We start from the raw sequence: 27414 nt of genomic DNA, 5'->3' as shown, positions 1-27414 counted from the left end.
ATGATTGGCTGTGACCTGAATGAATGAGATACTATCTTTAAGAAGACATAGCCAACAAGAGCACCTGAAAGGTTAGAGGCAGGTAATCTCCAACGGCTAATGTGATTTACATCAGAATGTGCTCTTGTTCTGGCACCAGCTAAACTATCTCATTGTTATGCACTAGACAATGTGTTAAGAAAAGCTGTCTTTTGGTTGTATGCTTTGTGGGATACACTAGAGGAACATTCTGCTGTGTTAAGCTAATGTAGGATTGCAGCCATGCTGTCCTGCACACTCTAGCCTGTTGCCCTCAGCTGCGGTGCAGAACGCTATCCCACTAGGTATCAGCTACAGGGCCAACAGGTTTCTGTGCATGAAAGGAGAGGATATCATCTTGTTGACGAACATAAAGAAAACAAAAATAATGAACATGGGAGACATACTTAAATTCAACCTAGACAATGAGGAGATCAAAATAGTTAAAGATTTCTCATACCTTGGATCAAAATTTGAACAGAACGGAGACTGCAGTCAAGAGATAAGAAGAAGACTTAAGGGCTATGCAGACCGGCCCTTTTAGAGCCAGATCGGAGCCACGGCAACTGCACGCTGCGGCCCCGATCTGGCCTTTCCACAGTGCAAAAAAGGAGCAGCAAAAAGCAGGTCCTTTTTGCACCCTAGAAAGGGTGCCCTAGGTGCCACACCACAACTTTATGGTGCTCCTTTGGTGCTGTGCCATCTATATCTGCAGCACACAGCATCACACCACCATGGGGACAGAGTCAGGGCATGCATCTTTAATGGCCAATTTGCACAGACTGTAAGAATGGGAGGGCAGCTGTGAAGGAGCTAGAAAAGATTCTAAAGAGTAAAGTTATACTGAATTCTAAACCACTGAATTTAGAATTGTCCAAGCCATGTTATTCTCAGTCACTGTGTATGGATGTGAGAGCTGGACAGTGAAGAAAGAGGATAAAAGGAAAATCAACTCATTAGAGGTGTGGTGTTCAAGAAGAGTGCTGAGGATACCATGGACAGCCAAAAAGACAAACAAATGGGTTCGTGAACAGATCAAGCCTGAAATACCCCTAGAAGCCAAGATGATCAAACTGAGACTGTCATACTTTGGTCACATCATGAAAAGGCATGACTCATTAGAAAATACAATAATACTGGGAAAGACTGAGGGGAGTAGAAAAAGAGGAAGATTGCATGCCAGATGGCTATACTAAATTAGGGAGACCACGGCCATCAGTCTGCAAAATGTAAGCAGAGCAGTGGAAGACAGGAAGTCTAGGAGATGTCTCATCCACAGAGTTGCCATGAGTCAAGGTTGACTTTAGGTTAGTTAACAACAACAGCAACAACATCTTGTCCATTATCAGTCAGCAGAAATGTCTTGGGCTCACCCTGAACAGCATCCATTCATTCAATCAAAACCTAACATTTCTGGGAGTTTTGTCAACTGAGTAGAAAACAAAATCAAATTGATCATATGCATGTTTACTTACAGATATTATGCATATTTGCTTAACTATAAGCCCTGTCCTTTATTCATACAGTACTTACTTGCAAGTTAGTATGCAGAGGCTGCAGCCAGATTTTACTGTCTGTATTTTCAGAGTTCACATCATCATTTTAACTAATTGCTTCCTTTAAAGTACCTCTGTTGTAGTCATACTGGAGCAATTTATTTAGTTGGCATTATGATTTTAAACTAATTTTTCACTTACAATATGCCAACTGAAGCTCAATTAGCCTTTGAAATTCATATTTCTGTAATAAAATATGTACAAAAATGAGTTTATTGCAAAAAAGTACAGGAAAAAATGTTTGTGAAAATATTATTAATGCTGTATTACATTACGAAAACAGATTGGATATAGTAGGGGAAAAATTAGGGGAAGTGCACACAGAAATGGATGCAAATTTTCATGTAAACCTATTTGTTCAAAGTTAAGGATGAACCAAAGTTACAATGAGAAATGGGAAGAAAACAAAATTGGTAGATTAATTAATTCCTACAGACTCTTCAGAGCTAGAGTAGTTTTAATTCTCAGATACTAATTCTTCTCTTGAATTGTCTTACATCCATGCCATTCTCAAAAGAGTAGATAAACAGAGAACAGTCCTGGCCAGTTAAGCCACATTTTCCTGGAGCGACTGGCTAGGATTGATCAAGTAGCTGTTTCCTGTTTATCAAAGAGCATAATGAAGGTATACAATACAAAATGATCAAGAGCAGATCCATGTTAGTCAGTGAGCAAGTAAAATGGCTCCTGCCTTAAGGCAAGAGATTACACTAGAACATCTTGAAGTCTTCTCTTGTTGTACAGTTCTATGGCCTTAGACTAGGTGGGGTGTGACAATGCTCAAATTCATAAGCTAGCATGTTTGGAAAGCACATGTGCACCTAATGGAGGATAATTACATTTGCATAATAAGAGCAGCTTTTAACTCAGGTGACTCTTCTTCCTCTGTTAAATACTCCCATGTGCAACCCCCACATCTGCCAAGATCCTGAACAGCACCAAGTGGGTCAAATGAGTAAGAAGAAGCACCTGTCACATTTGTTTCCCTCATTTGCATAGCTAGCATTCTCAGAAGTGCAACCTGAGGCCATAGACAGACAAATTAATTTAGTGTGGGCTGTGACAGTCTGGAGGAAGATCATTCTTTGAAAGAAGTGGTGACTGGAAAATATATATGTAGGTCAAATAACAGTGGACAGTTGTTGGACCTAAGGCCTAAATCCATTTGACAGTACCAAACAGAACAGACACATTGAATCAATGGAGTGTACAGAGGTGTTGATTTACCATTCTGCAGTTGAATTAGTGGGCATTCTTTAGCTAGGATTAGTAATTAGATTTAGTTTTATGTGATTTGCTGACCAATGTATGTCTACTTCTGAATTTTAGAGCAATCCCTATTTAGCACCATATAGGCAAATTCTTGCTTTTTACCTTTTCTTCCTTAAATGGACATTTGATTGCGTAATATAATGCAATCTGAGTAAATGCTGCATCATACCACCTATATAAGGCCCCTTAAATCTATCACAGAGAAGGCATAAATTAAAATTAAACTTCATTAAAGGAAACAGACATATCAGTCATTCTGCAGAAGTTGCTGTATACAGCAACATGAGACCACAGGATCATGAAGAAAGATTACTTACTGACCTACATACTGCTACTGTATTATTGTCATTGCAATCTGTAATTAAAGTTGCATCACTGTTTCCATATAAAAAACTTTCCTACCACAGCTAGAGTTGCCATAACTGTCTACCTCCAAACCAGGACAAATGGAAAAATGTAGGACAAAATTTAGCCCCCAAACGTAGGACATATTTTGTAAATGGAGGATACAAACAACTAAAAAACAAACAAACAAAATTCAAAAAGCATTAATATAAATGCATGCTTATTAAGCATGCTCAAAATGGAGGACTTTATTTATTTATTTATTTATTTATTTATTTATTTATTTATTTATATAGCGCTATACATAAAAACAATAAATATAAAAGAGTAAACCTGTCTATGGCATACAATCTAAGAAATAATAGGATAATACATATAAAATACATAGCAATACAGGAAAAGGTTCAATAAAACAGGCAACAAAAAAGAACATCAAATAGCAAGTGACAATCACGCAATGCCTGGGAACGCTTCTCTGAACAGGATGGTCTTCAACTCTGTTTTGAAGCTGGTTAAAGAAGTGATGGCTCTTGCTTGTGGGGGAAGAAGGTTCCAGGAGTGAGGGGCAGCAAGTGAAAAGGGGCGAATCCGAGATGGGGCAGAGGAAATCCTGGGCTGGGACAGCTGACCCTGACTACCAGAGCGGAGGGCCCGAGTGGGAAGGTGAGGAGGAAGAAGGTCAGATAAATAAGGAGGGGCCAGCCCATGGAGGGCTTTAAACGTTGACAGCAGGAGCTTATATTGAATGTGGAAAGGGAGGGGAAGCCAGTGAAGGGATGCCAACAAAGAAGAGATATGGTCAGAGCGATGGGCAGATGTGATAATGCGTGCAGCTGAATGCTGGACAGAAATTAAAGGATGGAGGTGAGAAAGAGGAAGCCCAGCCAGGAGGATGTTGAAGTAATCAAGTCGTGAGACCACTAGGGCATGGACCAGGATCTTGGCTGTAGAGGCGGAGAGATATGGTCGGATTTTGGCAATATTGTACAAAAGGAATCTACAAGCCTTGGCTGTGGTCTGGATCTGAGGGATACACGACAGAGAAGAGTCAAAGATAAAGCCAAGACTGCGGGCTTGCTGGACTGGTTGAATACAAATGTTGTCCACAGAGACAGAAAAGGAGTGTTGAAGGGTGGACTTAGGAGGAAAGACAAGAAGCTCCGTCTTGGACATGTTGAGCTTCAAACGCCGATGGCGCATCCACTGTGAGACAGCTGTGAGACAAGACGAAACTTGCTGTTCAAGCCTTGGAGAAAGGTCAGGGGTGGAAAGAAACGACTGGGTGTCATCGGCACACAGATGGTAGGAAAAACCAAAAGAGCTAATGAGTTTACCTAAGGACAGTGTGTAGAGAGAAAACAGAAGGGGACCCAGAACAGAGCCCTGGGGAACTCCCAACAGATAAGGGAACAGGAGAAGAAGTCTGATCACCTGTGACCACCGCAAAAGATCTGTCTGACAAATAAGATCTAAACCAGTCAAGAACAGAGTCTGAGAAAGCCAAGGTCAGAAAGTATATCAACTAGAAGACAGTGATCAACAGTGTCAAAGGCTGCAGACAAATCAAGAAGGATGAGAACAGAGTAAAGGACATTAGCCTTGGCCCATAAAAGGTCATTTGAGATCTTAGTGAGCGCTGTCTCTGTAGAATGCCGTGGGTGGAAACCAGACTGAAAGGGATTGAGAATGGAGTTGGCTTCAAGACAGCGAGAATAAACAACCCGTTCCAAAACCTTAGAAAGAAAGGGAAGAAGAGAAATCGGATGATAGCTAGACAAAGAGGAGGGGTCAAGAGAAGGGTTTTTTTTTCAGAATTGGAGAAATGAGAGCATGTTTAAAGTCCAAAGGGAAGGAGCCTGTAGGGAGAGAGAGATTGAAGATATGGAGAAGCGAGGGCAGAAAAGAGGGAGCTATAGAAATTAGAAGACGAGTAGGAATTGGATCAAGAGAACAGGTTGCAGGTTTGCAAGAGTTCAGAAGTGTAGAGAGTTCATACAAAGAAGCAGGGGGAAACAGAAATTTTTTTAGGCGAGGGCGAAAGAAGATTATGAGCAGAAGAAGAATCGGGAGGGACTATCTCAGAACGAATAGTGGTAATCTTTGAGACGAAATAATTAGCAAAGTCGTTAGGAGAGAATGACCAAGAGACAGGGGGAGACATTCTTCCTGGATAAAAGTTTGGGATGTAGCTTTGTGTGATGGACTAGGACTCTGGACACCAGGGTTCATTTCCCTGCCTATTGGGTGACCTCAAGTTCAAGCAAGTCACACTCTCTCAGCCTCCTCAGCGGAAAGCCATGGCAAACCTCCCCTCGGCAAATCTTGCCAAGCAAACTCCAGGATAGGTTTGCTTTAGGGTCTCCATACAGTGGGAAACAACCTGAAGGTTAAAAAATAACAAAGAATAACTGAATACTGTACCTTTAAGTGCAGTGGAGAGTCCAGCATGGTGTAGTGGCCTAGGACAATGGGAGACGAGGGTTCAAATCCCAGCTCGGCCATGGAAACCCACTGCAGCAAGTTACACTCTCTCAGCATCTCAGGCAACCCCCCCCCCCCCCCCGAAGAAACTTGCCAAGGAAATTCTGCAGGGTCACCATAAGTCAGAAAGGAGCTGAAGGCACACAACAACAACAAGAGCAGAGGAGGAAGAAAGGGAGAGAAGAAAAGTAAAGGAGAAGGAGAAAGAAGAAAATAGGAAAAAGAAGATAAAAATGAGAGGAGGAAGAGGAAGTGGGGAAGAAGAAGAGGAGGAGGAAGAGGGGAAGAGGAAGAAGAAGAGGAGGAGGAGAAAGAAAAAGAGGAAGAGGGGAAGAAAAAGAAGAAGAGAAGAAAAAGTAGAAGAGGAGGAGGCAACAGAGGCCCCAACACCCCCCCTCCCCACCGGAGAGGCCTACAAGGCCTGTCTCCTTGCTCCATTGCCGCTGCCATGCCAAAGGCACAGCAAGCAGCAATGGAGGCCCCAACTCTCCCCCAACAGAGAGAGGCCTACAAGGCTTCTCTCCTTGCTCCGTTGCCACTGCCACGCCGAAGGGCTAAATGGAGGAGCAGAGGCTCAAGCTCCTCCTCTTCTTGAGGCTGGCCACTTGGGGGCAGGCAGACCGCAACTGGCCCCCTGTCAGCACTCACATAGGCTCCTGTGCTCGCCCTCACCATTAGGCAGGGGTGAGAGGGAGCCTGGAGCCCCGGCCACCCAGGAAAATCAGGCACGGTCCTGAATCATGAAAAACTGGGAAAGTGCCTGAGATATGGCAACCCTAACTACAGCAATGTAGGAAGATTGTAGACTAGCTGCTGGTAACAGAAGGTAGTGCTGGGGGGGGGGGGGGTGGACTTCTGAAGGGTTGAGCTTGGGACACTGGTATCCAACTAATGTGAATATCAATAGTAAAACTTCAGCAAATGAGATGTGACTTTGGGTTTCAGCATCATCTGACCACATTACAAGCAGCCCACTCACACTGAAAAATAACCTGGTTTCCAAATTGTGGATATTCACACCTATGCCGTGTTTTCCTGGGGGTTGTTCACATTTGGACCAGGTTTTCCTTACCCAAATTCGGTGTGTGTGTGTGTGTGTGTGTGTGTGTGTGTGTGTGCGTGCACGCACGTGTGTGTGCGTGCATGCGTGCAAATCCCCCTTAATCCAGGGTTTTTTAAGACAGGGAAATCAGAGGTTCTTTTTAAAAGAACCATTTTTTTGCGGGAGCCGCCAATGAGAACATACAAATCAATCCCATTCGGAGCCCCCCTTCCTCCCTTGCTGCCACCTCTGAACGGGTCCTCCATTCTCTTCTTCCCTCCCTGTAAGCTCCAATCAGGGGATCAGCCTCCCTCTGCTTGCACTCTTCCTACCTTTCCTCCCTCGCTGCAACCTCTGTTTGGGTCCTCTTTTCTCTTCCTCTTCCCATTGCATCCTTCCTCCTCTTCCTCCCTCCCTGCCACTTCCGATTGGGTCCTCCTTTCTCTTCCTCCCTCCCTGCCAGCTCCAATCAGGGGATCAATCTTCTTCCACTTGCACTCTTCCTCCTTTTCCTCCTCATCTGCCTCCGCTGCCGTGACTGTCAAGATCGAATCTCATCATGGCATTTTCGTCCATCCGGGATAAAATGTCATGGAGATTCGATCGTGGCAAATCAAATGCCACAGAGAGATTTGATCGTGGCAAATCCATGACATAATGTGGGTTATTTCTTTAGTGTGAATGGGCCCAAGGAGAGCTATGCATACACAGATCCCTTCCTTCCTCTTAACAGAAGAGTGAGTTGAGAAGATGCTCCCATTTCATTTGAGATAAACCAAGAAAGGACTGGTCCTGTATGTATTATATATTTTTATATACATAAGTATATATGTTAGAAAATGTAATAATAGTATACAGTGGTCTCTCCACATTCGCTGGGATTAGGGATGAAGGATTCCCGTGAATGTGGGGAAACCGCACATAAAAGAACACTATTCTTTTTACCTAAAAGAACACCTCACTATGAATCTCCTGGTTCTCCAGTGCAACTCTATGGTCAACATCTGCCAGAAGTAGATCATAGAATCATGCTGGAGGACCTACGCATAGAGAAGTGTTTTCTCTAGGAACTTCTAGGTTCGCCAGCACAACTCTATGGTAAATTTCTGGCAGAATTGAGCTGGAGGAGCTAGAGCTTCCTAGCGGGAACATATTAACCAAAACTTTAAATAATCAAATCCGCAAAAGTCAAAGCTACAAATGTGGAGGGCCAGCTGTATCACATGTTAATAAAAATATTTTTTTAATGTGATGGGAGCTAAGCAACCACTCTTCTTTTTTATCCTTGAGGTGGGAAATAAAAGAAAACCTGTTCCATCTCCACTACTCATATTCCTAAAAATCTGGATTACAGCAGTGATGGTCTCTGTGGATTAGGGTGAGGAAATTATATTGAAATGATTGGGGGTTACTGATAAAATAATTTGGAAGGAAATTCCCACAGACCATGGATAATTTCTAATTCAATGCAATATGAGGACATTGCTCCCCCCAAATAAGAGTTCTTCCTCCCAATGAAATTTTTCTTTAGTCCCCAAATTTCTAGCATTCAAAGTATCTTAACACTTAAATTTTGTTTAGGCAAATAGAGTTTAGCAGAATTTATCAAGCTTTCCAAGGCCTGTTATTATAGTACTTTGCTTATGAATAAGCCCCCAAAGAATGTATGCCAGCTTTGTTAAGGTTGTGCAATTCTACTCATATCGATCGTGTAGAAAGAAGCACCCATTTTACATTTGAGTAATAGCTATTCTGGCTCAAACAACATAGTTCTACCCACATCTTGTAAATCATGGGCCATTGCCAAAATGAAGATTAATTCATTGTACAAAAAAAAAAAAAAAAAAAAAAAGATGTATATGTCAAGGTTCATGGTAGCTGATCAATATGGTGAGTATGGTATGACAAACCCAAAATGTTGTTTGGGATAAAGGACTGGAATCTCAGGATAGAAGAGACATTTTTAACTAGAAATGTGGGCTACTGAAAACACAGATGTCAAAGGACAGGAAAACAAATTTAGGTGAAACCATAATTTTAAAAACTGATAAAGAAAATGCTCTATTGCTCCTAAGAATGATGTCAGTCTTTGAAAATCTATTAGTAATCAAAATGAAAATCAATACACATAACATCATAATACAAGACCAACCACTATAAGTAAATTTTAAAACACACATTTTAAATTTCTGATATGGAACTACTGGAAATATGATTCTTCTCTTTTAGTTTATTATGGTTAGAAATTCTTTTTATAGTTGCTTGGTTCACAAAAGAACAGCCCTTAGCATTCAAGGTGGGCTGTGTTTGTACAAGCAGAAGTAAAGTCAATACTGAGGCAATAGAAAAGACTGCAATCAAAAGGGTCCTTTCTATGAGTTTCACCTTGAAATAACAAAATATGTAAACACTGTCATAGACAGCTCCTGTGAGGGGCCCTTTACATTGCAGACCAAAAGACGAGAGTAGGCAAGTGGTGAGAGCTTGCCAAAGCACAGATAGATTCCTAAACTCAATAACCAACAGAAGTAAAGAAGGTTACTACAGTACTGTAATACACAACCTCTATGATCATGACACTCCAAGTACCAACAACTTCATAGCTTAAAAAAAGGCTAGAGAACCTTTGACTACAGTGCTCATAATTCCTTGCCACCAGCCATTCTAGTGGAGACTTCTGGGAGCTGAAGTCTAAAACATTGGAAGAAGGAATGTTCCTGATTCCTGGCCTATAACTTCCCACCTGGAGGCACCACTGGGTCAGGATAAGCCTAGTCTTTCTTCACTGCTTTTGATCATTAGTACCAATTTTATAAACTGTGCCAGTCTTTGTAATGGTTTTCTTCTTTGCTCTTAAAGAGTTCATTTATTATATAAATCTTGTTACAACAATCTATGCTTTAGCATGGTTTGCTTAACTGTTTTATTTGCTAATTGTCTCCATTATTTATGTCTTTCTATAGCCTTCACAAGATGTACAATGGTGTGGAGCTAATTAATGTCCACATCATGACTTGTCAAAAATTTAACAAGGCCTTGGCTATGAGGATATATCATAGCTCAGTGAGTCAACATGGAAAATATTTTTCTCTTCTCAATTTTTCTCCTAGAGGCTTCTTCAATTTGACCACTATTTGACATCCTCTTAACCTTGCTCACAATAGGATAACAGTAAAATAAGAAAAGAGATATGTGCTGTTTCTGTGCAGTTGCATCATGTGCAAGAAATTAAGCAGGTAAAACATTTTCTGATCAAAAGGGATGAGACAAGCTGGATCGCAAAAATTTGTTGTGGATTGACATATTAGACCAGGGCCAAGAAGTTTATGATCTCACCACATGGCTTTACAATCTAACCACATAGTTTCATGTCTGTTCCCTTGATCCCTGCTGCCATTATCATTGCTGCATCCTCCATCTTGGAATTGCTCCTGGCTCCTAACACCATCATATCAAAAGCCAAGAGCTTCCTTTGAGTGCTTTCTTGAAAACAGATGGCATGATACAAATCTTAGAACAAACACATAGATAAATGAACTGGGGGTCAGATCAAAGACAGTTTCTGAAGTAACTTCCTTCTTTACCAGCAGGTGTCCCACAAATTCAGCAAGCAGAATGTCAAAGATGTGTTTGATAAATATGAGACATACTTTGTCTTTCATACATAGAACTCAACTGGGTCCAAAAGGCTGAACAGCAGACAATCTTTGCTGATTGAAAATGGGACTTATCCTCCATGTTTAGTGACTGGTCTATAATAGATACAAGAGATGAGAATGCATCTTCTGTATACGAGAAACATAATTCATTGAGACCAAATGCTGAGAGTATTTAATGAAAGTTATTTACATGACCAATAAAAATAAGTAATATTTATATTTGCCACGACACAGAATATACCTGAGGGATAGCTATGTTATGGATGATAATGATACTATGAACAATTGTATTGCACTTTAAATGTTTTAAATACTTCATATTCATTCTTAAAAGTTTAATTTTGCATAATCTTAAAGTTTTATTTTGTATAACCTTTCATAAACTGTAGCACCATTCATTATATGCATGAAATGGTCCATGATCCTGATGAAATGGGCTCGTTTGGAATTCCACAAAAATGTAGGCCGCATAAAATGTATTAGTCTTTAAACAGTGGTGTAATTTGTCATTACGTTCCTCCTCAAAGAAATCAAAGAAGTAATTTTGGACATTTTTGTTCCACTGAATGAAAGTCTTTGAAAACCACAGTTACAATGTACTTTTTTGTAGTATTTCAATAAAAATTAAAAAAAGAAAAAGAAAGCCAGTTATCAAAGTGTAATTGTAATTTGAAATTTATCCTGTGCAGAATTCACATATGGGTGATTTGCCCAGAAGCAGCATTAAACAACCACTGTGGGTTTTGCACATAAGTCCTGAGCTGTGAAGGTTATCTTCAGGCTTTCTCAACACTGGAAAAAAACACTTTCAACAATTTTTTCTTTTTAAATCTTCCCTCACTACTCTTAAAGGTGTTGCAAAATTCATTTTTGTTTTGCTGGAACAGACTAATATGGTTAATCCCTCAGAAATATTCACTCTCAGAGGTTATTACAATTCTGTGACATAGAGCTGCACTGTCTCCACATTGAAGACAAAAAGCAGCACAATCGAGCCAATGCTATTTATGTCTATAATCAGTACGTTCATGGTTAAGGTGGTGTTTGACCAGATATTTCTTGGCCAACTACTTTCAGCTTCTATCATACACCAGCTTGTACAGGCATAGTATAGGCCAGCCTTCCCTAACCTGATGTCTTCCAGATGGTTCTACCAATAGCTCCCAGCAATCCCAGTCAGCATGACTAAGAACTGAGAATTATGTGAAGTCAAGTGTGTAAAACCTCTAGAGATTGTGGATGGATAGTATAGACCAGGGATCGGCAACCTATGGCCTGCGGGCCGGATCCGGCCCGGTGAGGCCTTGGGACTCAGCCCGGTCCTGCCGCCGATTGACGCCCCCCGCCGCAGCTTCCGCGCCGCTCCGGGCGCCATTTTGAGTTCAGTCCCCCAGTTGTCTGAGGGACAGCAACCTGGCCCCCGGCTCAAAAAGGTTGCCTACCTCTGGTATAGACAGAGGGCAGGGTGCAGTGATGTCTTGAAAAGGTCTGTTGAGTCATAAACCTGAGATACTTTCCTGGACAGAATTTTAGACATGTGGAATTCAACATATATGTCAATAGTATTCAATTAATGCTGTCAGTAGGTAAATTTGAATATATTCCACTCTTTTGGGAACCTATTTTTTTTTCTTTTTAGACATACTTCTATTGGCTATACACAATTATGTGTACCAAAACAGATAGAATACTATTGTTACATATGAAAACTCAGGTGAGAACTGGGGAAATAATTTCCTATCATGGTCTATATTGTGCAATCTTACATATACTTAGCTATGGAGCAGAGTTGTTAAGGAACCCTGTCAGTGAATTGCAAAGATGTGTAACGGCACACCATTAAGTGTACAGATGCACATCGGACCCACGGTGCATTGGTCCCAATACACAATGGTCATTTTGCCACTCCCCTACATGGTAATATAGCAGTCCCTTCCTGAATATGGACACTGCAAAATTGCTTAATTCTATTTATATGCAACCTAATTTATATGGAAGCATTATTACGGCACTATGAGCACAGGTATGGATATAGAAAAGAAAGGGTACTTTGCGCATGACAAAAAGGAGATTAAGTGGTGCTGTGATTTTTAAATGCAATACAGTTGGCCCTCCAGGTCCACAGATTCAGCCATCCACAGCTTGAAAGTATTTTTTTTAAACCAAAAACCAAACCTTGATTTTGTCATTTATATGAAGGACATTATTTTACTACATATGTAATGGAACTTGACCATCCACAGATTTTGGAATCCATGTGGGGTCTTGGAACCAAATCCCAGTGGATACCAAGGCCCACTTGTACAAGAATGACAAAATTTTGTTTCTCAGCTAGACCAGTGGCTCACAATAAGGGAGGGTCCAGACCTTGTTTGACCAATTTCCAGAATCTGTCACCATAATAGCTAAGCCTTTAGAGCTGGTAGCTCAAAAAACATCTGGACTCCACCAGTTCATAACCATTGGTTTAGATGATACATTCAACTTATTTAGAAGAGGTGCTCCCTCAAGTGGTGAAAGACATCCATTTGTCATAACATGATTGTCTTCACCTATGTATTTTGTGTTTAGCACACGGGCTTGTGATTGGTCATTGAAAGATAAGCAGAGCCTTAATTTGGAAGTATGATTGCTGAAGCATACGTCTCTGAGGAAATCCTGTTCTTAGAGGAAAAATTGGTTTATCACAGGAGATACAGATTTCTGTTAATGTCTAGTCTGACCCTAAATTGTTGTGCAGGATTCAGGCAAAACAATGTGTACTCGGGTTTTTTTGGTGGTTTTTTAAGGTTTCTTATGAGCATATGAAGAAAGTTGTTCTCTTGCAGTGGGGTTGTCCCTCTTCCCTAGCAAGGTTCCTGACCTCAGACAGAATAGGAAGTTGTGCTGCCATAGTTGGTCAGTGGTTAACACTCATATAGCACTTGGAATAAAATATTTATTGTACATTCATTTTTTGGGGTCTGAAATATCCTTCAGGCTGATATAAAAAACAACAGCATGTCCAGCTTTTTTTTAAAGCAGCATACATGGTTTTTAATATTCTCCTCTCTCTAGAAAAGCATTTACACTGTAGTTTCAAAACAAGACACTTTGTGTTAAATGGAAAATAGGTTTACAGACAAGACACACATGGCTTTAAATTCTAGAATATTTTTATTTGCAAAAATAAAGCTGTGTCTCCTTCTGGACTTTTTCTTTTCAAATGGAATGTCCAGCAATGTTACACCTGAGAAACAATACAGACTTCTGCAACATCAAAATGAAACATGTACTCAAACATACAATAAATTATTTCAAACAAAAAATTTGACCAAGATTCTTCTTTGAATTAGTGTTCACCCAATAACAGTTGCAACACTTCCTCACACCTCCACTAGCCCAACCCACCATGTTTTTTTGCTCTAGTATCAGCATCCCCATCAAATCACTTCTGTGCATTAGGTCCAACTTTTGTACTCTTCACACATTTTATGCACATAAGTATATTCCACAGTCCCTTCGTCTAACCACAGCGAAAGAGATCACATGTATTTAACTTCTGCTCAGTTTCTGTAAAGACAGCTAGCCTCTTTACTAACATCAGGCCAAATCCCAGTGACAATTTTCATTCAGAATTGGGACATGCACCTAGTGTTTTCAGCTGTTTACATAGTTCTACTCCTTTTACATGTGTTGGTCTTAAGAATATGATTTACACCGCACATATTGCTGAGCGTTGCAAAGGTGGTTTTTATAATTAGCTGTAAATTCAGAAAATGATTAGATCATGTGAAGTTCTCTATACTTTCAGCAGGTACAAATAGTTAAGAATGGTACTAGTGAGTCTGGTATGAACAAGCCAATCAGCAATAACATTCAAGCTTTGCAGCCAGGAGAGAACCTTTGCCCCTCGAGATTTCTTTGGTCACTCTGGACAGGGCTGATGGGAGCTCTAAACAAAAAAAATCTCATGGGTGCAGCAAATTAGAACTATTTCTTAAACCTATCTCATGTAGTGACCTCCTGAAATAGCCTATCTGCAATGCTTTACCTATGCTACCACCATCGTTCAGCATGATTCACTTATCAGTTATTTGGTTTGGTGTAGAGAATTTTGACACTAGCACCTCAACTCTCTGCTGGTCTATGTGGAGATGTTGCATATCATGTATTAAGCAGTTGTATGCACCCCCTTTTTGATACACCTACACTTGAAAACATTATATAAGTGAATCTATGAGATTTGAAATGTGTAAAGTCATTCTCACTCACTATAGAAGAGGTGAAAGGTGGTGAAGTGGTAGCCAGAATTAAAACACAACACATGTGCATTATCATCTCTTATGGGCTGCAAGCTTTTCCCTCAGCTTTAACTACAGAATATTTTCATTCAGCAATGGTTTTAGTCATCGCCCAGTAGTTCTTAGAGTTAAACAATGCAAGGCTTAGACATGGACTTCCAGTTTCCTGTAGAATAGGATGAAATTTATATGTTCACAGCGAAGTAAAATACACACTTATCAATATATCAAAAGACATGCTTGATGTTCATCAGCTACCATATAATAAGCCATGCATTTCCCCCATCCTCTGCTATGGAATAAAGTATTATTTCATTGTAGTGAATCAGACCAGAGATCCATCTAATCCAGAATGGATTAACAATAGCAACCTCAGATAGAGGTCTTTCCCAGCACTGAAATTTAAATGGGAAACTGATGCAGCGAAACTATTAATTATGAGACACCCTTTTTAAACTACCAATTTATTCAGGACAGCATTTAATCAGTTAAATCTAGTCTTTGTGTTCTACTCAGATTTATTCTTGGGTAAGTGTCCTTACGATTCTACACAAGTCTGTTCAGAAATAAACCATTCACTCATACACCTTTTCCTCCATCTCAGTAGTATACATGAGATTACCTGGGTAAATATTTTAAATGTAATAATTTAAAATCAGTCTCTCTATTAATACCAGGTGAAATCTCAGCCACAACTCTCCTTTAGAACTGAGACACACTCTTCCTCTTGTTTCTGCTCTGTTTAGGTTGGAGCAAGCCTGGTGTTTCAGCCTGTGGTCCCATATCTGATTTAGGACTTGCCCTACTTCATTTTGCCTATATATTATATACCAGGTCTCACTTCAGTGCATGTCAGGTCCCTGCTGTATATGTAACATTTCACATAATGTTTAAAACAGTCACTTTATTTAAAGCATGATTAAGCACACAGCAAGATGCACTTTTTCATTTCTTATAACAGGAGAAAGCATTTGTTCACTGCCTGTCCTCCTTTTATTTAGCTTGTGTAGTCTTACAAACAGTCTGGAAATTTACACTGATTTGCAACTGAATTTGCAGTGTTTCACAAGCACAATCATTTTGCTGAAGTGAAACCTTAATAATAACTTATGGGTGAACCAGGATTTCCTGTCATGCATACATTCAAATGTCATCTTCTAGATGCAGTCTTAAGGCATTGTTTTAAAAAGGTAGGACAGACCTAAGAGCTAGAAACATTGATGCTACTGCATGCACAAATACTAACGGACTATTGTAAACTGAATGCAAACATGCTAAAAACCTTATTTTCAAACTATAGCAAAGGTTCACTTTGATTTATGTTCACATAAACATAAATCAACATTACACCTGCTTGATAGGCAAGGAGCTCTACATGCCACATAAAAGAAAACTTAAAATATAATTCTGTGTTCATAATTTTAAATTTCAGTTGTGCCCAGTGATTTAATGTACTTCAAATAATTAATGACAGAAGTGAAAATGTGGCTATATGTAGACTTCATGAAACCTGAGAATCTCAGAAAATTTAAGTTACACATTTTCCTTCTGTTTTTTTCAGATATTGCATGCACAAGCAATACATTCAGTACTCTTTTACTGTAGGAGATGGAAAACTTTGTCCCTCCAGGTATTTGGAATTAGAATTCCCAGCAACGTCCATCCAGCACAATGTCTATGGGTGTTTTCTTCCAAAACATCTGGAGGGTAAAAGGTTTTCCACACATTTTAAAGGAACATCATATTGGTAGAAGTGCTAGCTTTAATATCATTGGTGTGGCCAGGAAAAAAAAAGGGGCACAAAATCATTTGTCTGAATGTGAAAACTTTTTACTGTTAAGCTAATGTGGTACATTCTGTTCACTTGATTACAAGGTCTCAGAACAGCAAGAAACAGGTAAAACTATTAGCCAGTAATAAATCCCTCTTCTGCTTTTTATTAGAGTTTTGTATTCCTCTCAGTCATAACATAATTGGATCGGCTGATGAAGCTGGATAACCCACACTAATAGTTATTTCTGCCTATTACAGCTTCACCATTTTCACTGCTAAGGTCCTTGGGAGGGTGCCCTAGGAGCAATAGGAGTTTCAGACCATTCCTACCCAGGTTGGAGAGGAGGTCTGACTTTGCAAATCTTCCAGTCACTGCAGAAACTTGTCATTCTGAAGGCACTAGAAGTAAAAAGAACTCAAGCTGTATAAAACTTGGATTTGCAGGATCCCTAGTCTTTCTATATTACTGATACCTCCCCGCCCCAACAGAACTGGGGAATAGTTATGCCAACTGTGCAGCTCTCAGGTATAACTTCTTTCCTGCTACATCCAGTGGGAGGGAATTTATAAAAGTAAAAGCAAAGCCTTAGAAAGGGAGTAGTGGAGAAGATGCAGCTTTTTTCTTCTTTCCAGTGTGAGCCTGACAGGGCTTTAGGTAAGACATTCCCTCTGCCTTTGGATTTTACCACCACCAGTAAGACTGCTCTGCCTATCATGCACTTTGTATAGAAATCACTGTGACACAGACTGATTTCCCCATAAATAAGAGAACTAAGTCTTAGCAGAGTGAACTGAACTTCTAACAGCATTCACGGTTCTACCTTTACCTTTACTTGTGTATCTGAGAGGCAGCAAGAATGAATGTGTTTATTTATCCAGGCTGGGACCAGTGTACAAACATAGGAAGGTAATAAAACATTAGATGCAGAATGACCCATGTGTATGAGCCATAGAGACCTAAACAAAGAACCAGAGATCAAAAAGAAAAACCCTTACATTTAATGGCTCTGGTTCATCTGTGGGTAACAAAAAATAGTATCAATATAACCAGGCATTGTAATGCAGTTCCTTTAGATGGCTGAAATAATAGTCTCAAAACTTGAGGAGATGAATACAATGAAATTCCCCACATATTGGTTCAAGTTTAGGACAAAATATTGGGAGCAGAAATTTTCTGAAACATTCACAAGGAGTGCTTCAATAAGTGGGGAGCTGTAAGGAGCAAAAAAATCAAATTTGAATTCTCACAAAGGGATAAACTTTCTACTGCAAAAGCTGTCATTTATCAGGATTCTTAGTTATTATTGACTGAAAGAATCTTAGCAAGAGGTAGCCTCTTAACCTTATCACACCAAGAGAAGCTGGACTGTTGGATTTTTAGCTCCATCTGCAGGACAAATCAAGTACTTCTGTTAATTCTTCTCCATACCCATTGGAGCACAAAAAAGAGGAAGGGGGAGAAAAGAAACAGAAATGTGGCAGCATCTTTATGACTAACTGTTCTTTAAAATTTTATTGTGAGCTGTCATGGATATAAACCCACTTCTTCAGATGCAGGATAGAGTGATTAAAAGAAACTGTTATGGTAGGCTGGATTTCATGTCTGGCTGGCATTTATACATATATTTATTTTTATAGTTTTCAAAATTTTCCTCAAATTGTTTTACAAACAAGCCAAATTAATAACAATCTGTGAATATACATACTGTTTCTGAGTGTATTTTGGTAAGGATAATGGCCTCTCTTCATAATTGTTTTATTAATGGAAATTAAGGGACAATTCTGAACCACAGTAGCAGTGGCCTAGCAAGTTACTGGTGAATCTATAAACTCAAGTACAGTTATTTGAAATTTTGAATAACAAGAAATATGTGTTACAACACTTCTGATGCTTATAAATTTAACACATTCTGTAATCTGCGATCAACTTTTATCTCTTTTGCCAGTATTAAATTTTGTATAACTATGTAATCTGTTTAACACAAATAATGTTTTAATGCCCTCATAATCTTAACTGAAATGAAAATTCAAAACATAGTTCTGTCAACTTTTGATACAAACTAGGGGTCTTAATTTTATCTCAGATCAAATGCATTTGGATTCCACAATTTTGTATTCAGGCAAGCAAGGCTTGCACATTTCAGACGACTTAAGTAACCACGTCTGCGAGTGTCCATGTAATTCTTGCAGCATCTTAGATGGTTTTGTTTTTGTTGAAGATAATGAGGCACAACCTCCTACCAGCATGCAGCTGAGCATGTTTTTAAAACAATGGATATTTATTGAACCTTTGTTATTAGGTGTCCCTCTGTATACTAAAGTCAGAAAAGACTTTCCTATCTTCTCTTTCAACACTTACACATTTATCAGAAAGTTTTGCCATGTGCAGCCCTGGAGGTGGATAGTACCAAAGCACTTCAGATGACAGCTGGGCTATCAAGAAAGAGCAATGACACAGTGAACTACACAGCCTTGCCTTCTTTGAACAGTAAGCCTTGTGCAATTTGCTCCTGGAGCAGAAATAATGGAATCATGGCTAAAGCAACTCAACCATTCTGTGGCTCCAACATTCAAAATCTCACCTTGCTACTTGTCAATAATAAAAGTTTTTTGGAGAGTTATATCGAACATATCATCATGTTCCTTTCTATTTTAGAGGTACTGAATTATGCTTGCACCGCTTATATTCTGTACTTAATACATAATGACCAAGTAGTAGCTGGTAAGTGTGGGTAAAATCTATAAAGCTGTCTAGTTGAAATACTAAGATTTAAGCTGATTTAGCCCAATTTGAGTTAAGTGGGACTATGGCTGCAATTTTATGCACACAGTTAGGCAGCTTAAATCTTTGACATCAATAGAACTGAAGTAGCCTTGTTTTCAGGGTTGCAACTGAGTACAGTTATCTGTGCATAAGTTCCCAGTGACCTCAATGACACTTAATTGGCAAGTGTGTTTCATACCCTTGAGTTTAAATGGTTTATGGACTGGATTTTTAAAACAATGAAAACACAGTTGTTATTTACACTGTACAGGGGAAAAATATAAACAGGATCCACAAATGATATCATGCAAGCATGTTTTAAAAGGAAACACAGAAAAAAGTCCAGAAAACAACCATCCCCTGGCCAGTTCTAGATAGTAATTATTTTTTTCATCCAGTAAATTCTGAGTTTGTTGGGTTTCTAGTGATTTCTGAAAGAAAACAAAATATGTACTGCTGCTATTGCAGTAGCTCCATGGCATTTAAAAACCTATCCTGAGCAAAGCTGGAACATTAGAAACAGTACATTGTGTACTGCTGATTTTATATAGCTATTTATACTGCACTGATTACATCTGTTCCAAAAAGGATAGTGGATTTTTTGTCAGAAAACCTCTCCTTAAATTTCTACTTTTGTAACTGAGAACAGATTTTCCTAAAATGGAATTCCTACTGACATTTGTAAGGAGATACCCAGGTTTGTTTCAAAATATGTGCAAGCAGCATCAAAATCCCTTACCATAAAAAGAAAAGAAAGAAAACGTATTTGCTTAGTTATCACAAATTTGTGAAACATGTTTATTTTTAAAAACATCTTACTCAAGAATATGTTCTAAAACAGAACAGCTAGCAATATGGTAAGCTGGATGTCACTGGGCACTTCTATTTTGTTTGTAAGTATGGAACAAAATACTTTGAACACCTTTGAACACCTTTTGCTGTTTGCCTTTTACAACAGCAAACAGAATGCTGCTCTTACAGCAAAGCTCTGAAAGTAGTACATTGTGACTTTGCACGAAATACAGGGAATTTTACGTTGGTTGATTATGCTTAAGCATAAGGCAATTTCATAAAACATCCCAGTTTAAAAAAATTAAATAAAATCTTGAGCTAGTGCAACAATTCTTCTCCCCTACCTCGAGTTCATGAGAAAAAAGGCACTCCATCCTTTGCAGACACATTTCACATTTCTTTACAGACTAGCTGTGCTTAAGCACCTTGACCAAGATTTAACAGCAACAATTATTAATGTATACATTTGAGTTAGCAAAGTATAGCTTATATTCTCTCGTCTTACAACCAGTAGTAACATTTACCTGCAGGTTTCCTGTACTTCTGACTGATAAAGCAGTTAAGATGGTTAAACAATATAAATAATTTAATTTAGAATAATTTAAAATTATCCACCCATTTAAAATGTGCACAAGTATTTTATAGGTTTACTTGATAAACCATATCAACAGTTTCTGTTAAAAAGGGCTATTGCACAAAACTTAGTGTTTTACTAAAAACCTGTTCCCACTGAAAAATGAATGCTGATACAAACATAATTCAGAAAGAGAGCTGAGAAATCAGTATTTGAAGTTGTTTTTCTCAACAATATAAAATGAGTAAGCAGAGCTAAAGTTAAACAAATTTACTTCTGAAGATCTACATGCATACTCAAAATCTAGTATGAAAAATGATTAACAATTTCTTACTTCATCTTTAAAGCTACTATATGCAATATACAAGCTACAACCCCAACACACTTAACATGTATGCCCATTGTTTCCAATGGTATGTAATCAGCAGTGAGTGATATTTTAGGGTTGCAGCCACACTGTCTACCCACTCTATGACATAGAAATTTATCATAGAATATATACACAAGATGGGGAATCATCCCTAGTTTCTTTGTAACAGAAACCTGGAAAAATCTGAAAATATCCCTAACATAAACAGTATATATTTTCATCTCTATGCCACCACCATTGTTGGGTATTCTCCAGGTTAACCATTTAAGAAGTTTATGTGGGGATCTGTCTTATGAGCCCATGTGGAGCACTAACACACAAAAGCGAAGACATTCCCTTTCTTAAATTATCTTTACATTAGAATTTCTGCTTCCACGACAAATGTCATCATATTTGCGACCTGTCACTTCCATAATGTCTCCTTGGAACATGCTAGTTTAATAATGCTCAAACATCAGATGTACTTCAACTTTGGTGAGTAGGTGTGAAATCTGGCCTCCTAGTTTGAATAATTTTTGGTTTTGGTTTCTTGGCTGTTTCTTTCTCTTCTTCTTCCTCAATTTCATCATCACTTTCACACACATGGACCACAACACTGGGAGTAGTTTCAGTTGCAGCATGAAGTTCATACTGGTCACCTAAAATATTATTTTAAAACAGTAAATATCATAAGATAATGATAACAACAACAAAAGCAACAACAGTGGGCACTTTCGCTAGTGGAGGAAATAAAACAGTGGAAGGGGGATGGGGGAATAATAATAATAATAACAACAACAACATGCAGGGACCTCTCCCAACAATGGGGAATGAAAGGAATTAATGCCCTTCCCCCATTTCCACTTCCCATTTCTTCAAAGCAATTAACCGTGGCCACTTTGGATGAGATGAGATTTCTTTTCCACTATGTCTATTTTGGTCTTTGGAAACCAGATTTCTACCTCACAATTTCCAGTGATAAAGTCATAAATCAGCAACAGGTTCTCTCTTTCTGGGAAACCATGGGTATTTTCTTTTCCTTCCCAAACATTGTTTCTTTAGCAGACAAAAGTTATAAGTAATGAGCAAATATAATGGGAGAGTCTATACAGTGGACCCTTGTTATATGTTGTTTGGGTCCAAGATCCCCCGTGGATAAGAAAATCTGTGGATGCTCAAGTCCCATTAAATATAATGACATAGCAAAATAGTGTCCCTTATAAAAAATGGAAAATCAAGGTTTGATATTTGAAAATTATATTTTTTTGAACATTTTCAAACCATGGATGCTTGAATCCGTGTATAAGAAATCAGTGTATAAGAAGGGCCGACTGTATTTGTATTATTGGCAAAAACATAGAACCTTCTTTTGTTAGCAATATTCAAGTGGGACTGATGATCCTGCTGAAGTCAAACAGCACACACAACCCCTGCCACAGATAAGCTCATAAAGCTGTATATTAAGGGTTGCAGACGCATGACAAATCATTGAGAGAAAAAAAAAATCTGTAAAAGGGGCAAAAGCAACCAATTCAAACAGCCCCATCAAGGTTTGCCCCATCAAGGTTCATGAATGCCTGGGAAACACCATGGAATGCAACATTCTGGGAGATTGCTGGCTGGCTATCAGATATTCTGAACAGCAGCACTTCACATTGTAACGTTTGTAGGAATCCCATTTGTTCACTAACAAGAACAGGTTGCTTGCCTATTCTTCGAGTGGTTATCTGTGATTCTTCATGTGGTCACCTGTGCTCTCAAACCAATGGTTCTTGTGCCTGTGCACAGATTTCATTCAGAATGTTCTAGAGCTGAGTAGCTTTGTAGTAATACCACTCCTCTCCCTCCCTACTGCACATATTCTAGTCCACCAAGTTATTGCCCCCTTAGGTTTGAAGTCCTCCATGAAATACAGGGACTTGAAAGGGAGGAGGTAGGGTGGGTTTGTGTGAGATGATCACTTGAAGAACCACAGCTACAGGCAAGTGGTCTGTTCTTCTTCATGATTTCTGTTCATCACAAAATGGGTGACTGTGTAGCTTAGCAGAGGTTGGTGGGACTGGAGCAATGAAAATCATGTTGGCTCTGCCCTTGCCCAATTTCATTACCACCTTGGCTACCAGCGTGAAAGAAGGAAACACATACAACAGTGAACCCACCCACTTTTGAAGGAAAGCATCTCCTAAAGATCCATGAGTTCTCCGTGCCGGGGAGCAAAACTGATGATGTTTTGAATTTGCCAGCAAAGTGAATAGATCCAGGAGAGGCATGCCACATTTGGATGTCACAAGTGGCCTTCAGGGGAGGCCAGCCTCTTTCAGCTAGTTTTAGAATGAGCCTTCTTACTTCTCACCCTGTACCAAAGCCAATGTCAGTGTCTGTGTGGGAGTATCTGGTTTTGTAGCAATTGATGCCAAAGGATACTCCATCATCAGTATTGAAATAATGGATACTGGAGTTGATTTGGACTTTTTTAACATGGAGACTGAGATGCAAGTTGAGAAAAGCAGTTTGTTGGATGATGCGTGGTCAGTCACCTGCAGGGGTCTCTCCCAACAATGGATCTTGAGTAGTTGGGCTTGATTCTTGAGGGCTAGCAAAGTAAAGCCTCTGCAAATAGCACAATTCTCTACTACTCCACTCAAATGAAACAGGCACTCAGAATGAGTGTTGGAAAGGGAAACATTCCAACCACAGGTAGAGCATAGCTGGAAAAGAGAGAGGTTGAGGGTACAGAAATATAGCAATAGGAAAAAGATGAGGGGGAGGAGGAAAGGGAAGAGAAGAAGGATTCTGAGGCAACCTAATTTTAAAAAATATACGAGTAGTAGATGAAAGCTAGAATATAAAAATACAAAGAAAAAGGGGGATAGAAATGAAAAGCAAAATAAAGATAAAAGGAAGACTACTGAGCAGGAGAACACCTGATGTTTTATCGACAGTTGGAAAGAAACTGAGGAGACAGTGGCTTGGCAGACTAGGGCATGTGTGGTAGGTAGGGAGGAGTGGGGTAGTCCCACCAAGCTACTCAGTTCTAGAACAGGGGTCCTCAAACTCCGGTCCTCCAGGTGTTTTGGACTTCATCTCCCAGAAGCTTCAGCCAATCACTGCACACATGCAAATTTCCTTTCTACCTCAGGATTCTACAGTCAATCTGAATAGACTTCCACAGCCCCACAAAGGCTCCTCCTTCCTCTCTGTCCCTCAGCCAATCCACCCACATGCAAATTTCCTTTCTGGGAGCTGAAGTCCAAAACATCTGGAGAGCCGGAGTTTGAGGACCCCTGCTCTAGAACATTCTGAATGGAATCTCTGCACAGGCGCAAACCCATTTGTGTGAGGCACAGAGACCACAATGAAGACTTATTTATTTATTAACAATAAAGTCTCTCTCTCTCTCTCTGTGTGTGTGTGTGTGTGTGTGTATATACGTATCTTCTGCCTTTTATTCAGGATGGGACCAAGTCTCCAATGTGACTCAGAATTACTTAGCAGCTAAACTGCGCAAAATGGAGGAGTTGCTTTATTCTCCCTTATGAACCATTCTGTCCTCTGAGATCTGCTTGGGAGGCCCTTCTCTTTGTCTTACCACCTTCACAGACACACTTGCTGAAAACATGGGAGAGGACCCTTTTAACAGCTTTTCCCAGGTTCTGGAACTCCCTACCCAGAGAAGTTAGAGTGACACTCTCCCTACTTTCTTTTCATAGGTGACAGTTTTTTCTGTTTCGACAGGCATTGCTCTGACAGAGTAATGATATAAGGACGATCTTACACAATGCACTGGATATTGCTAATGTGGGCTGGTAAATGTGTGTTTTAGTATATGTTTAAACCTGATTTTGACTTTTTCTGATTCTTTGTTTTTTACCCTTTATATTTTGTGGATTTTTAACAATGTTTTTTAAATGTTGTAAGCCACTTTGAGTCCCAATCTGGGGAAAAGGCAGGGTATAAATAAATATAATAACAGCAACACGATGAACATAATAGACATCATGCAACTGTTCTCATGAGGTTTTATGCCAGCAATGTTCAGGATTCCAATGTACACCTTATGATCTTGAATTCTTTTGGTTCAGAGCAAGTAATCCCTTAAAAAGAATCCAGACTAGAAGCCTTTTGGATGTTTGCTTTAAAATTTCTTGGGCATTATAATATACTCCCAGCCTTAGAAGAAGAAGCAATCCCTTCTAAATAAATCTGATCAGGGGTTGTTGTAAGTTACTGTTGACTTGAAGGCACATAAGAAAAATTTATTCCAAGAATGTATCATTCTTAAATGAAGAACTATCCATTGCTTATTGATGTATTCATTATGCATGTATCAGTACCATTACAAACATATTAATACTTTAATAGGAGCTCTACATAAATTGTGAGTCTTTAAATTATAGTTGTATAATCAGTTGTATGTACCGTATTTTCCGGCGTATAAGGCAACGGGGGGGGGGGTATAAGACGACCTCCACATCGCCCGCCGGAAGCATCCCTGGACACCCCTGAGGGGGTCTTGCACCAGCTGGAGGGGGCCTCTCTAGAGGCCTAAGAGAGGCTCCTCGGCGGCTAGGCTCTCACCATCTTTTTTTAAAAAAGCAGCGGGGGAGCGGCTCCAGAGCCGGCTGGGCCAAGGAAAAGGGCCGGGCCCTTATTCTTCCACGCTGCCGCTGAGGAAAAGGGTTGGCCCCTTACTCCTCCACACTGCTGCCGACGGGGATCCTCCGATCCTCCAGCGGCTTCAGAAGTCCTCCACGGAAGCTGCCGCCGCCGCCACCACCAGGGGGCCTCCGCTCCTCCAGCGGCTTCTGCGAAGGACTTCTGAAGCCACTGGAGGATTGGGGGATCCCCGGCGGCAGTGGCGGTGCGGAGGAGTAAGGGGCTGGCCCTTTTTCTCGGCCTGGCTGGCTCTGGAGCCGCTTCCCCGCCACCTTTTGAAAAAAAATGGCGGCGAGAGCCGAGCCGCCGAGGAGCCTCTCTTAGGCCTCTAGAGAGGCCCCCTCCAGCCGGCGCGAGTGCCTACTGGCTGGGAGAGGACCCAGCAAGGACCCCCAGAGACAGGGAGGTGGCTATGCCATTCGCCTGTCTCTGGGGTTTAATTCCAGCGCATATGGCAGACTTTAAAAGTCACCTTATACGCCAGAAAATATGGTAGTTTACACTGTTTATTTCATTATGAATAGTATCAAGTTTTTATGTATTCTCATTTTCCTATAGTTGGGGTTTTGTAGGTTTTATTCTTGTCTCTCTCTGCTTTTTGTGTATTTGTGTGTAAAGAGAAACATTTGGAAACTGAAAAAAATATTGCATAAGCTTTTGTGCAGTACAGTCTACTTCATCAATGCAGGACAAGTTATCCCAAAGTAGCATATATACACACGTGAGTATAAAGGGGGAGGAAAGGAGCGAGACTAGATACAAATAAAATATAGAACAGAGTGGCTGTCCCCTACATTACAAACTTAAATATAAAATGACTGGCCATTCATAATACAATATTCATAATAATACAAACATGGTGGTATTAGCAAGCTAATTCACATCTGCAGTGGAATAAAAACCAGTTTTTGATTCAGGCTATAGGTATCATAATAAAAACTCATTCCTATTAAGCAAATACATACAGCACTTTTAGGGAAATGATTAGTAAATGATTTTTTAAAACAAACTGAACTTGAGTTATGAAGAGTAAATGTACATAATCTCCTTACCTGGTCCTAGCTTGGAGATGGCGTATAAAAGATCATAATTAATGGCAGGTGTAGCATCATCTGATTGTTTCCAGCCAATAGGGGGAGATGAGGGAGGGGAAATCAGGAACTGCTTTTCTGGATCTGGTGGTGCTAAGTGTGGTCTTCCAATATGCAAAGACTGGAAGCATTTAAAAAAAAAAAGATTATCTATTATTGCACTGATTTTTAAATACACATACATAGAATTTGAAGACAGCACAAATGTAGTACTGACACAGTACTCATGGGGGCAGCATAGAATAGCATTCAAGAGAAGGACATAACAAAGTGTTGACAACACTGTCAAAAAATTCCCTGCCTCTTTCAACAATTTAGACATTCCAGAAAGACAGCCATATCCTCACACAGATTCAGCCAACGTTAAGTATGATATTCTGCAACATACATGGCGCTGGAGGGAGAACAACAATACAGCAATACCTCAGTTAACCAAGCAGATGTGTTCCTGGGCATTATCTTTAACAAAAAAAAATTGTTAGAGCTTTTGTTAACTGATGTATGCCTGTATTCTGCTAGAGACAGAACAAGAACTCTGCTGGATTCATTAATCAAATGCTTTGGACTAATGATGAATGTAAAATTTCTAGAACTTCTGAAACCATGGAAACAACCTTTTTTTCCCTTTATGTTGTTTTAAAGAAAACACCTAAACATGTTGGTGTTTAAAAGATTAATTTTATTACTTTTTTTTAAAAAAAAATAAAATGCTTTATCATGCCTCAAAATATTCAACTGTCTTATCTGTCCTATTCATAC

General features: G+C 39.6%; 2 protein-coding genes across 3 annotated transcripts in view; one reads left to right on the top strand and one right to left on the bottom strand.

Moving 5' to 3' along the window:
* LOC149319602 (chloride intracellular channel protein 6-like) overlaps positions 1-27414 on the top strand; it is a 150132-nt gene that overhangs the window by 35323 nt on the left and 87395 nt on the right. The gene's annotated exons all lie outside the window — the stretch shown is intronic.
* RCAN1 (regulator of calcineurin 1) overlaps positions 13511-27414 on the bottom strand; it is a 53883-nt gene continuing 39979 nt past the window's right edge. For both annotated transcript variants that reach the window (XM_089512035.1, XM_089512036.1), the window contains exons 3-4: positions 26617-26776; positions 13511-21567 (exon numbers count right to left, since the gene is read on the bottom strand). In XM_089512035.1, the coding sequence (XP_089368161.1) occupies positions 21395-21567; positions 26617-26776 (333 nt within the window). In that variant the 3' untranslated portion in view covers positions 13511-21394. The remainder of the gene's footprint in view (positions 21568-26616; positions 26777-27414) is intronic.

The sequence above is a fragment of the Sceloporus occidentalis genome, unplaced genomic scaffold (assembly GCF_023333645.1).
Source record: "Sceloporus occidentalis isolate IW3139 unplaced genomic scaffold, rSceOcc1.0.p SCAF_2, whole genome shotgun sequence".
Taxonomy (NCBI): domain Eukaryota; kingdom Metazoa; phylum Chordata; class Lepidosauria; order Squamata; family Phrynosomatidae; genus Sceloporus; species Sceloporus occidentalis.
The sequence above is the reverse complement of the archived record's forward strand: the minus strand, read 5'-3'. Positions and strand labels throughout refer to the sequence as shown.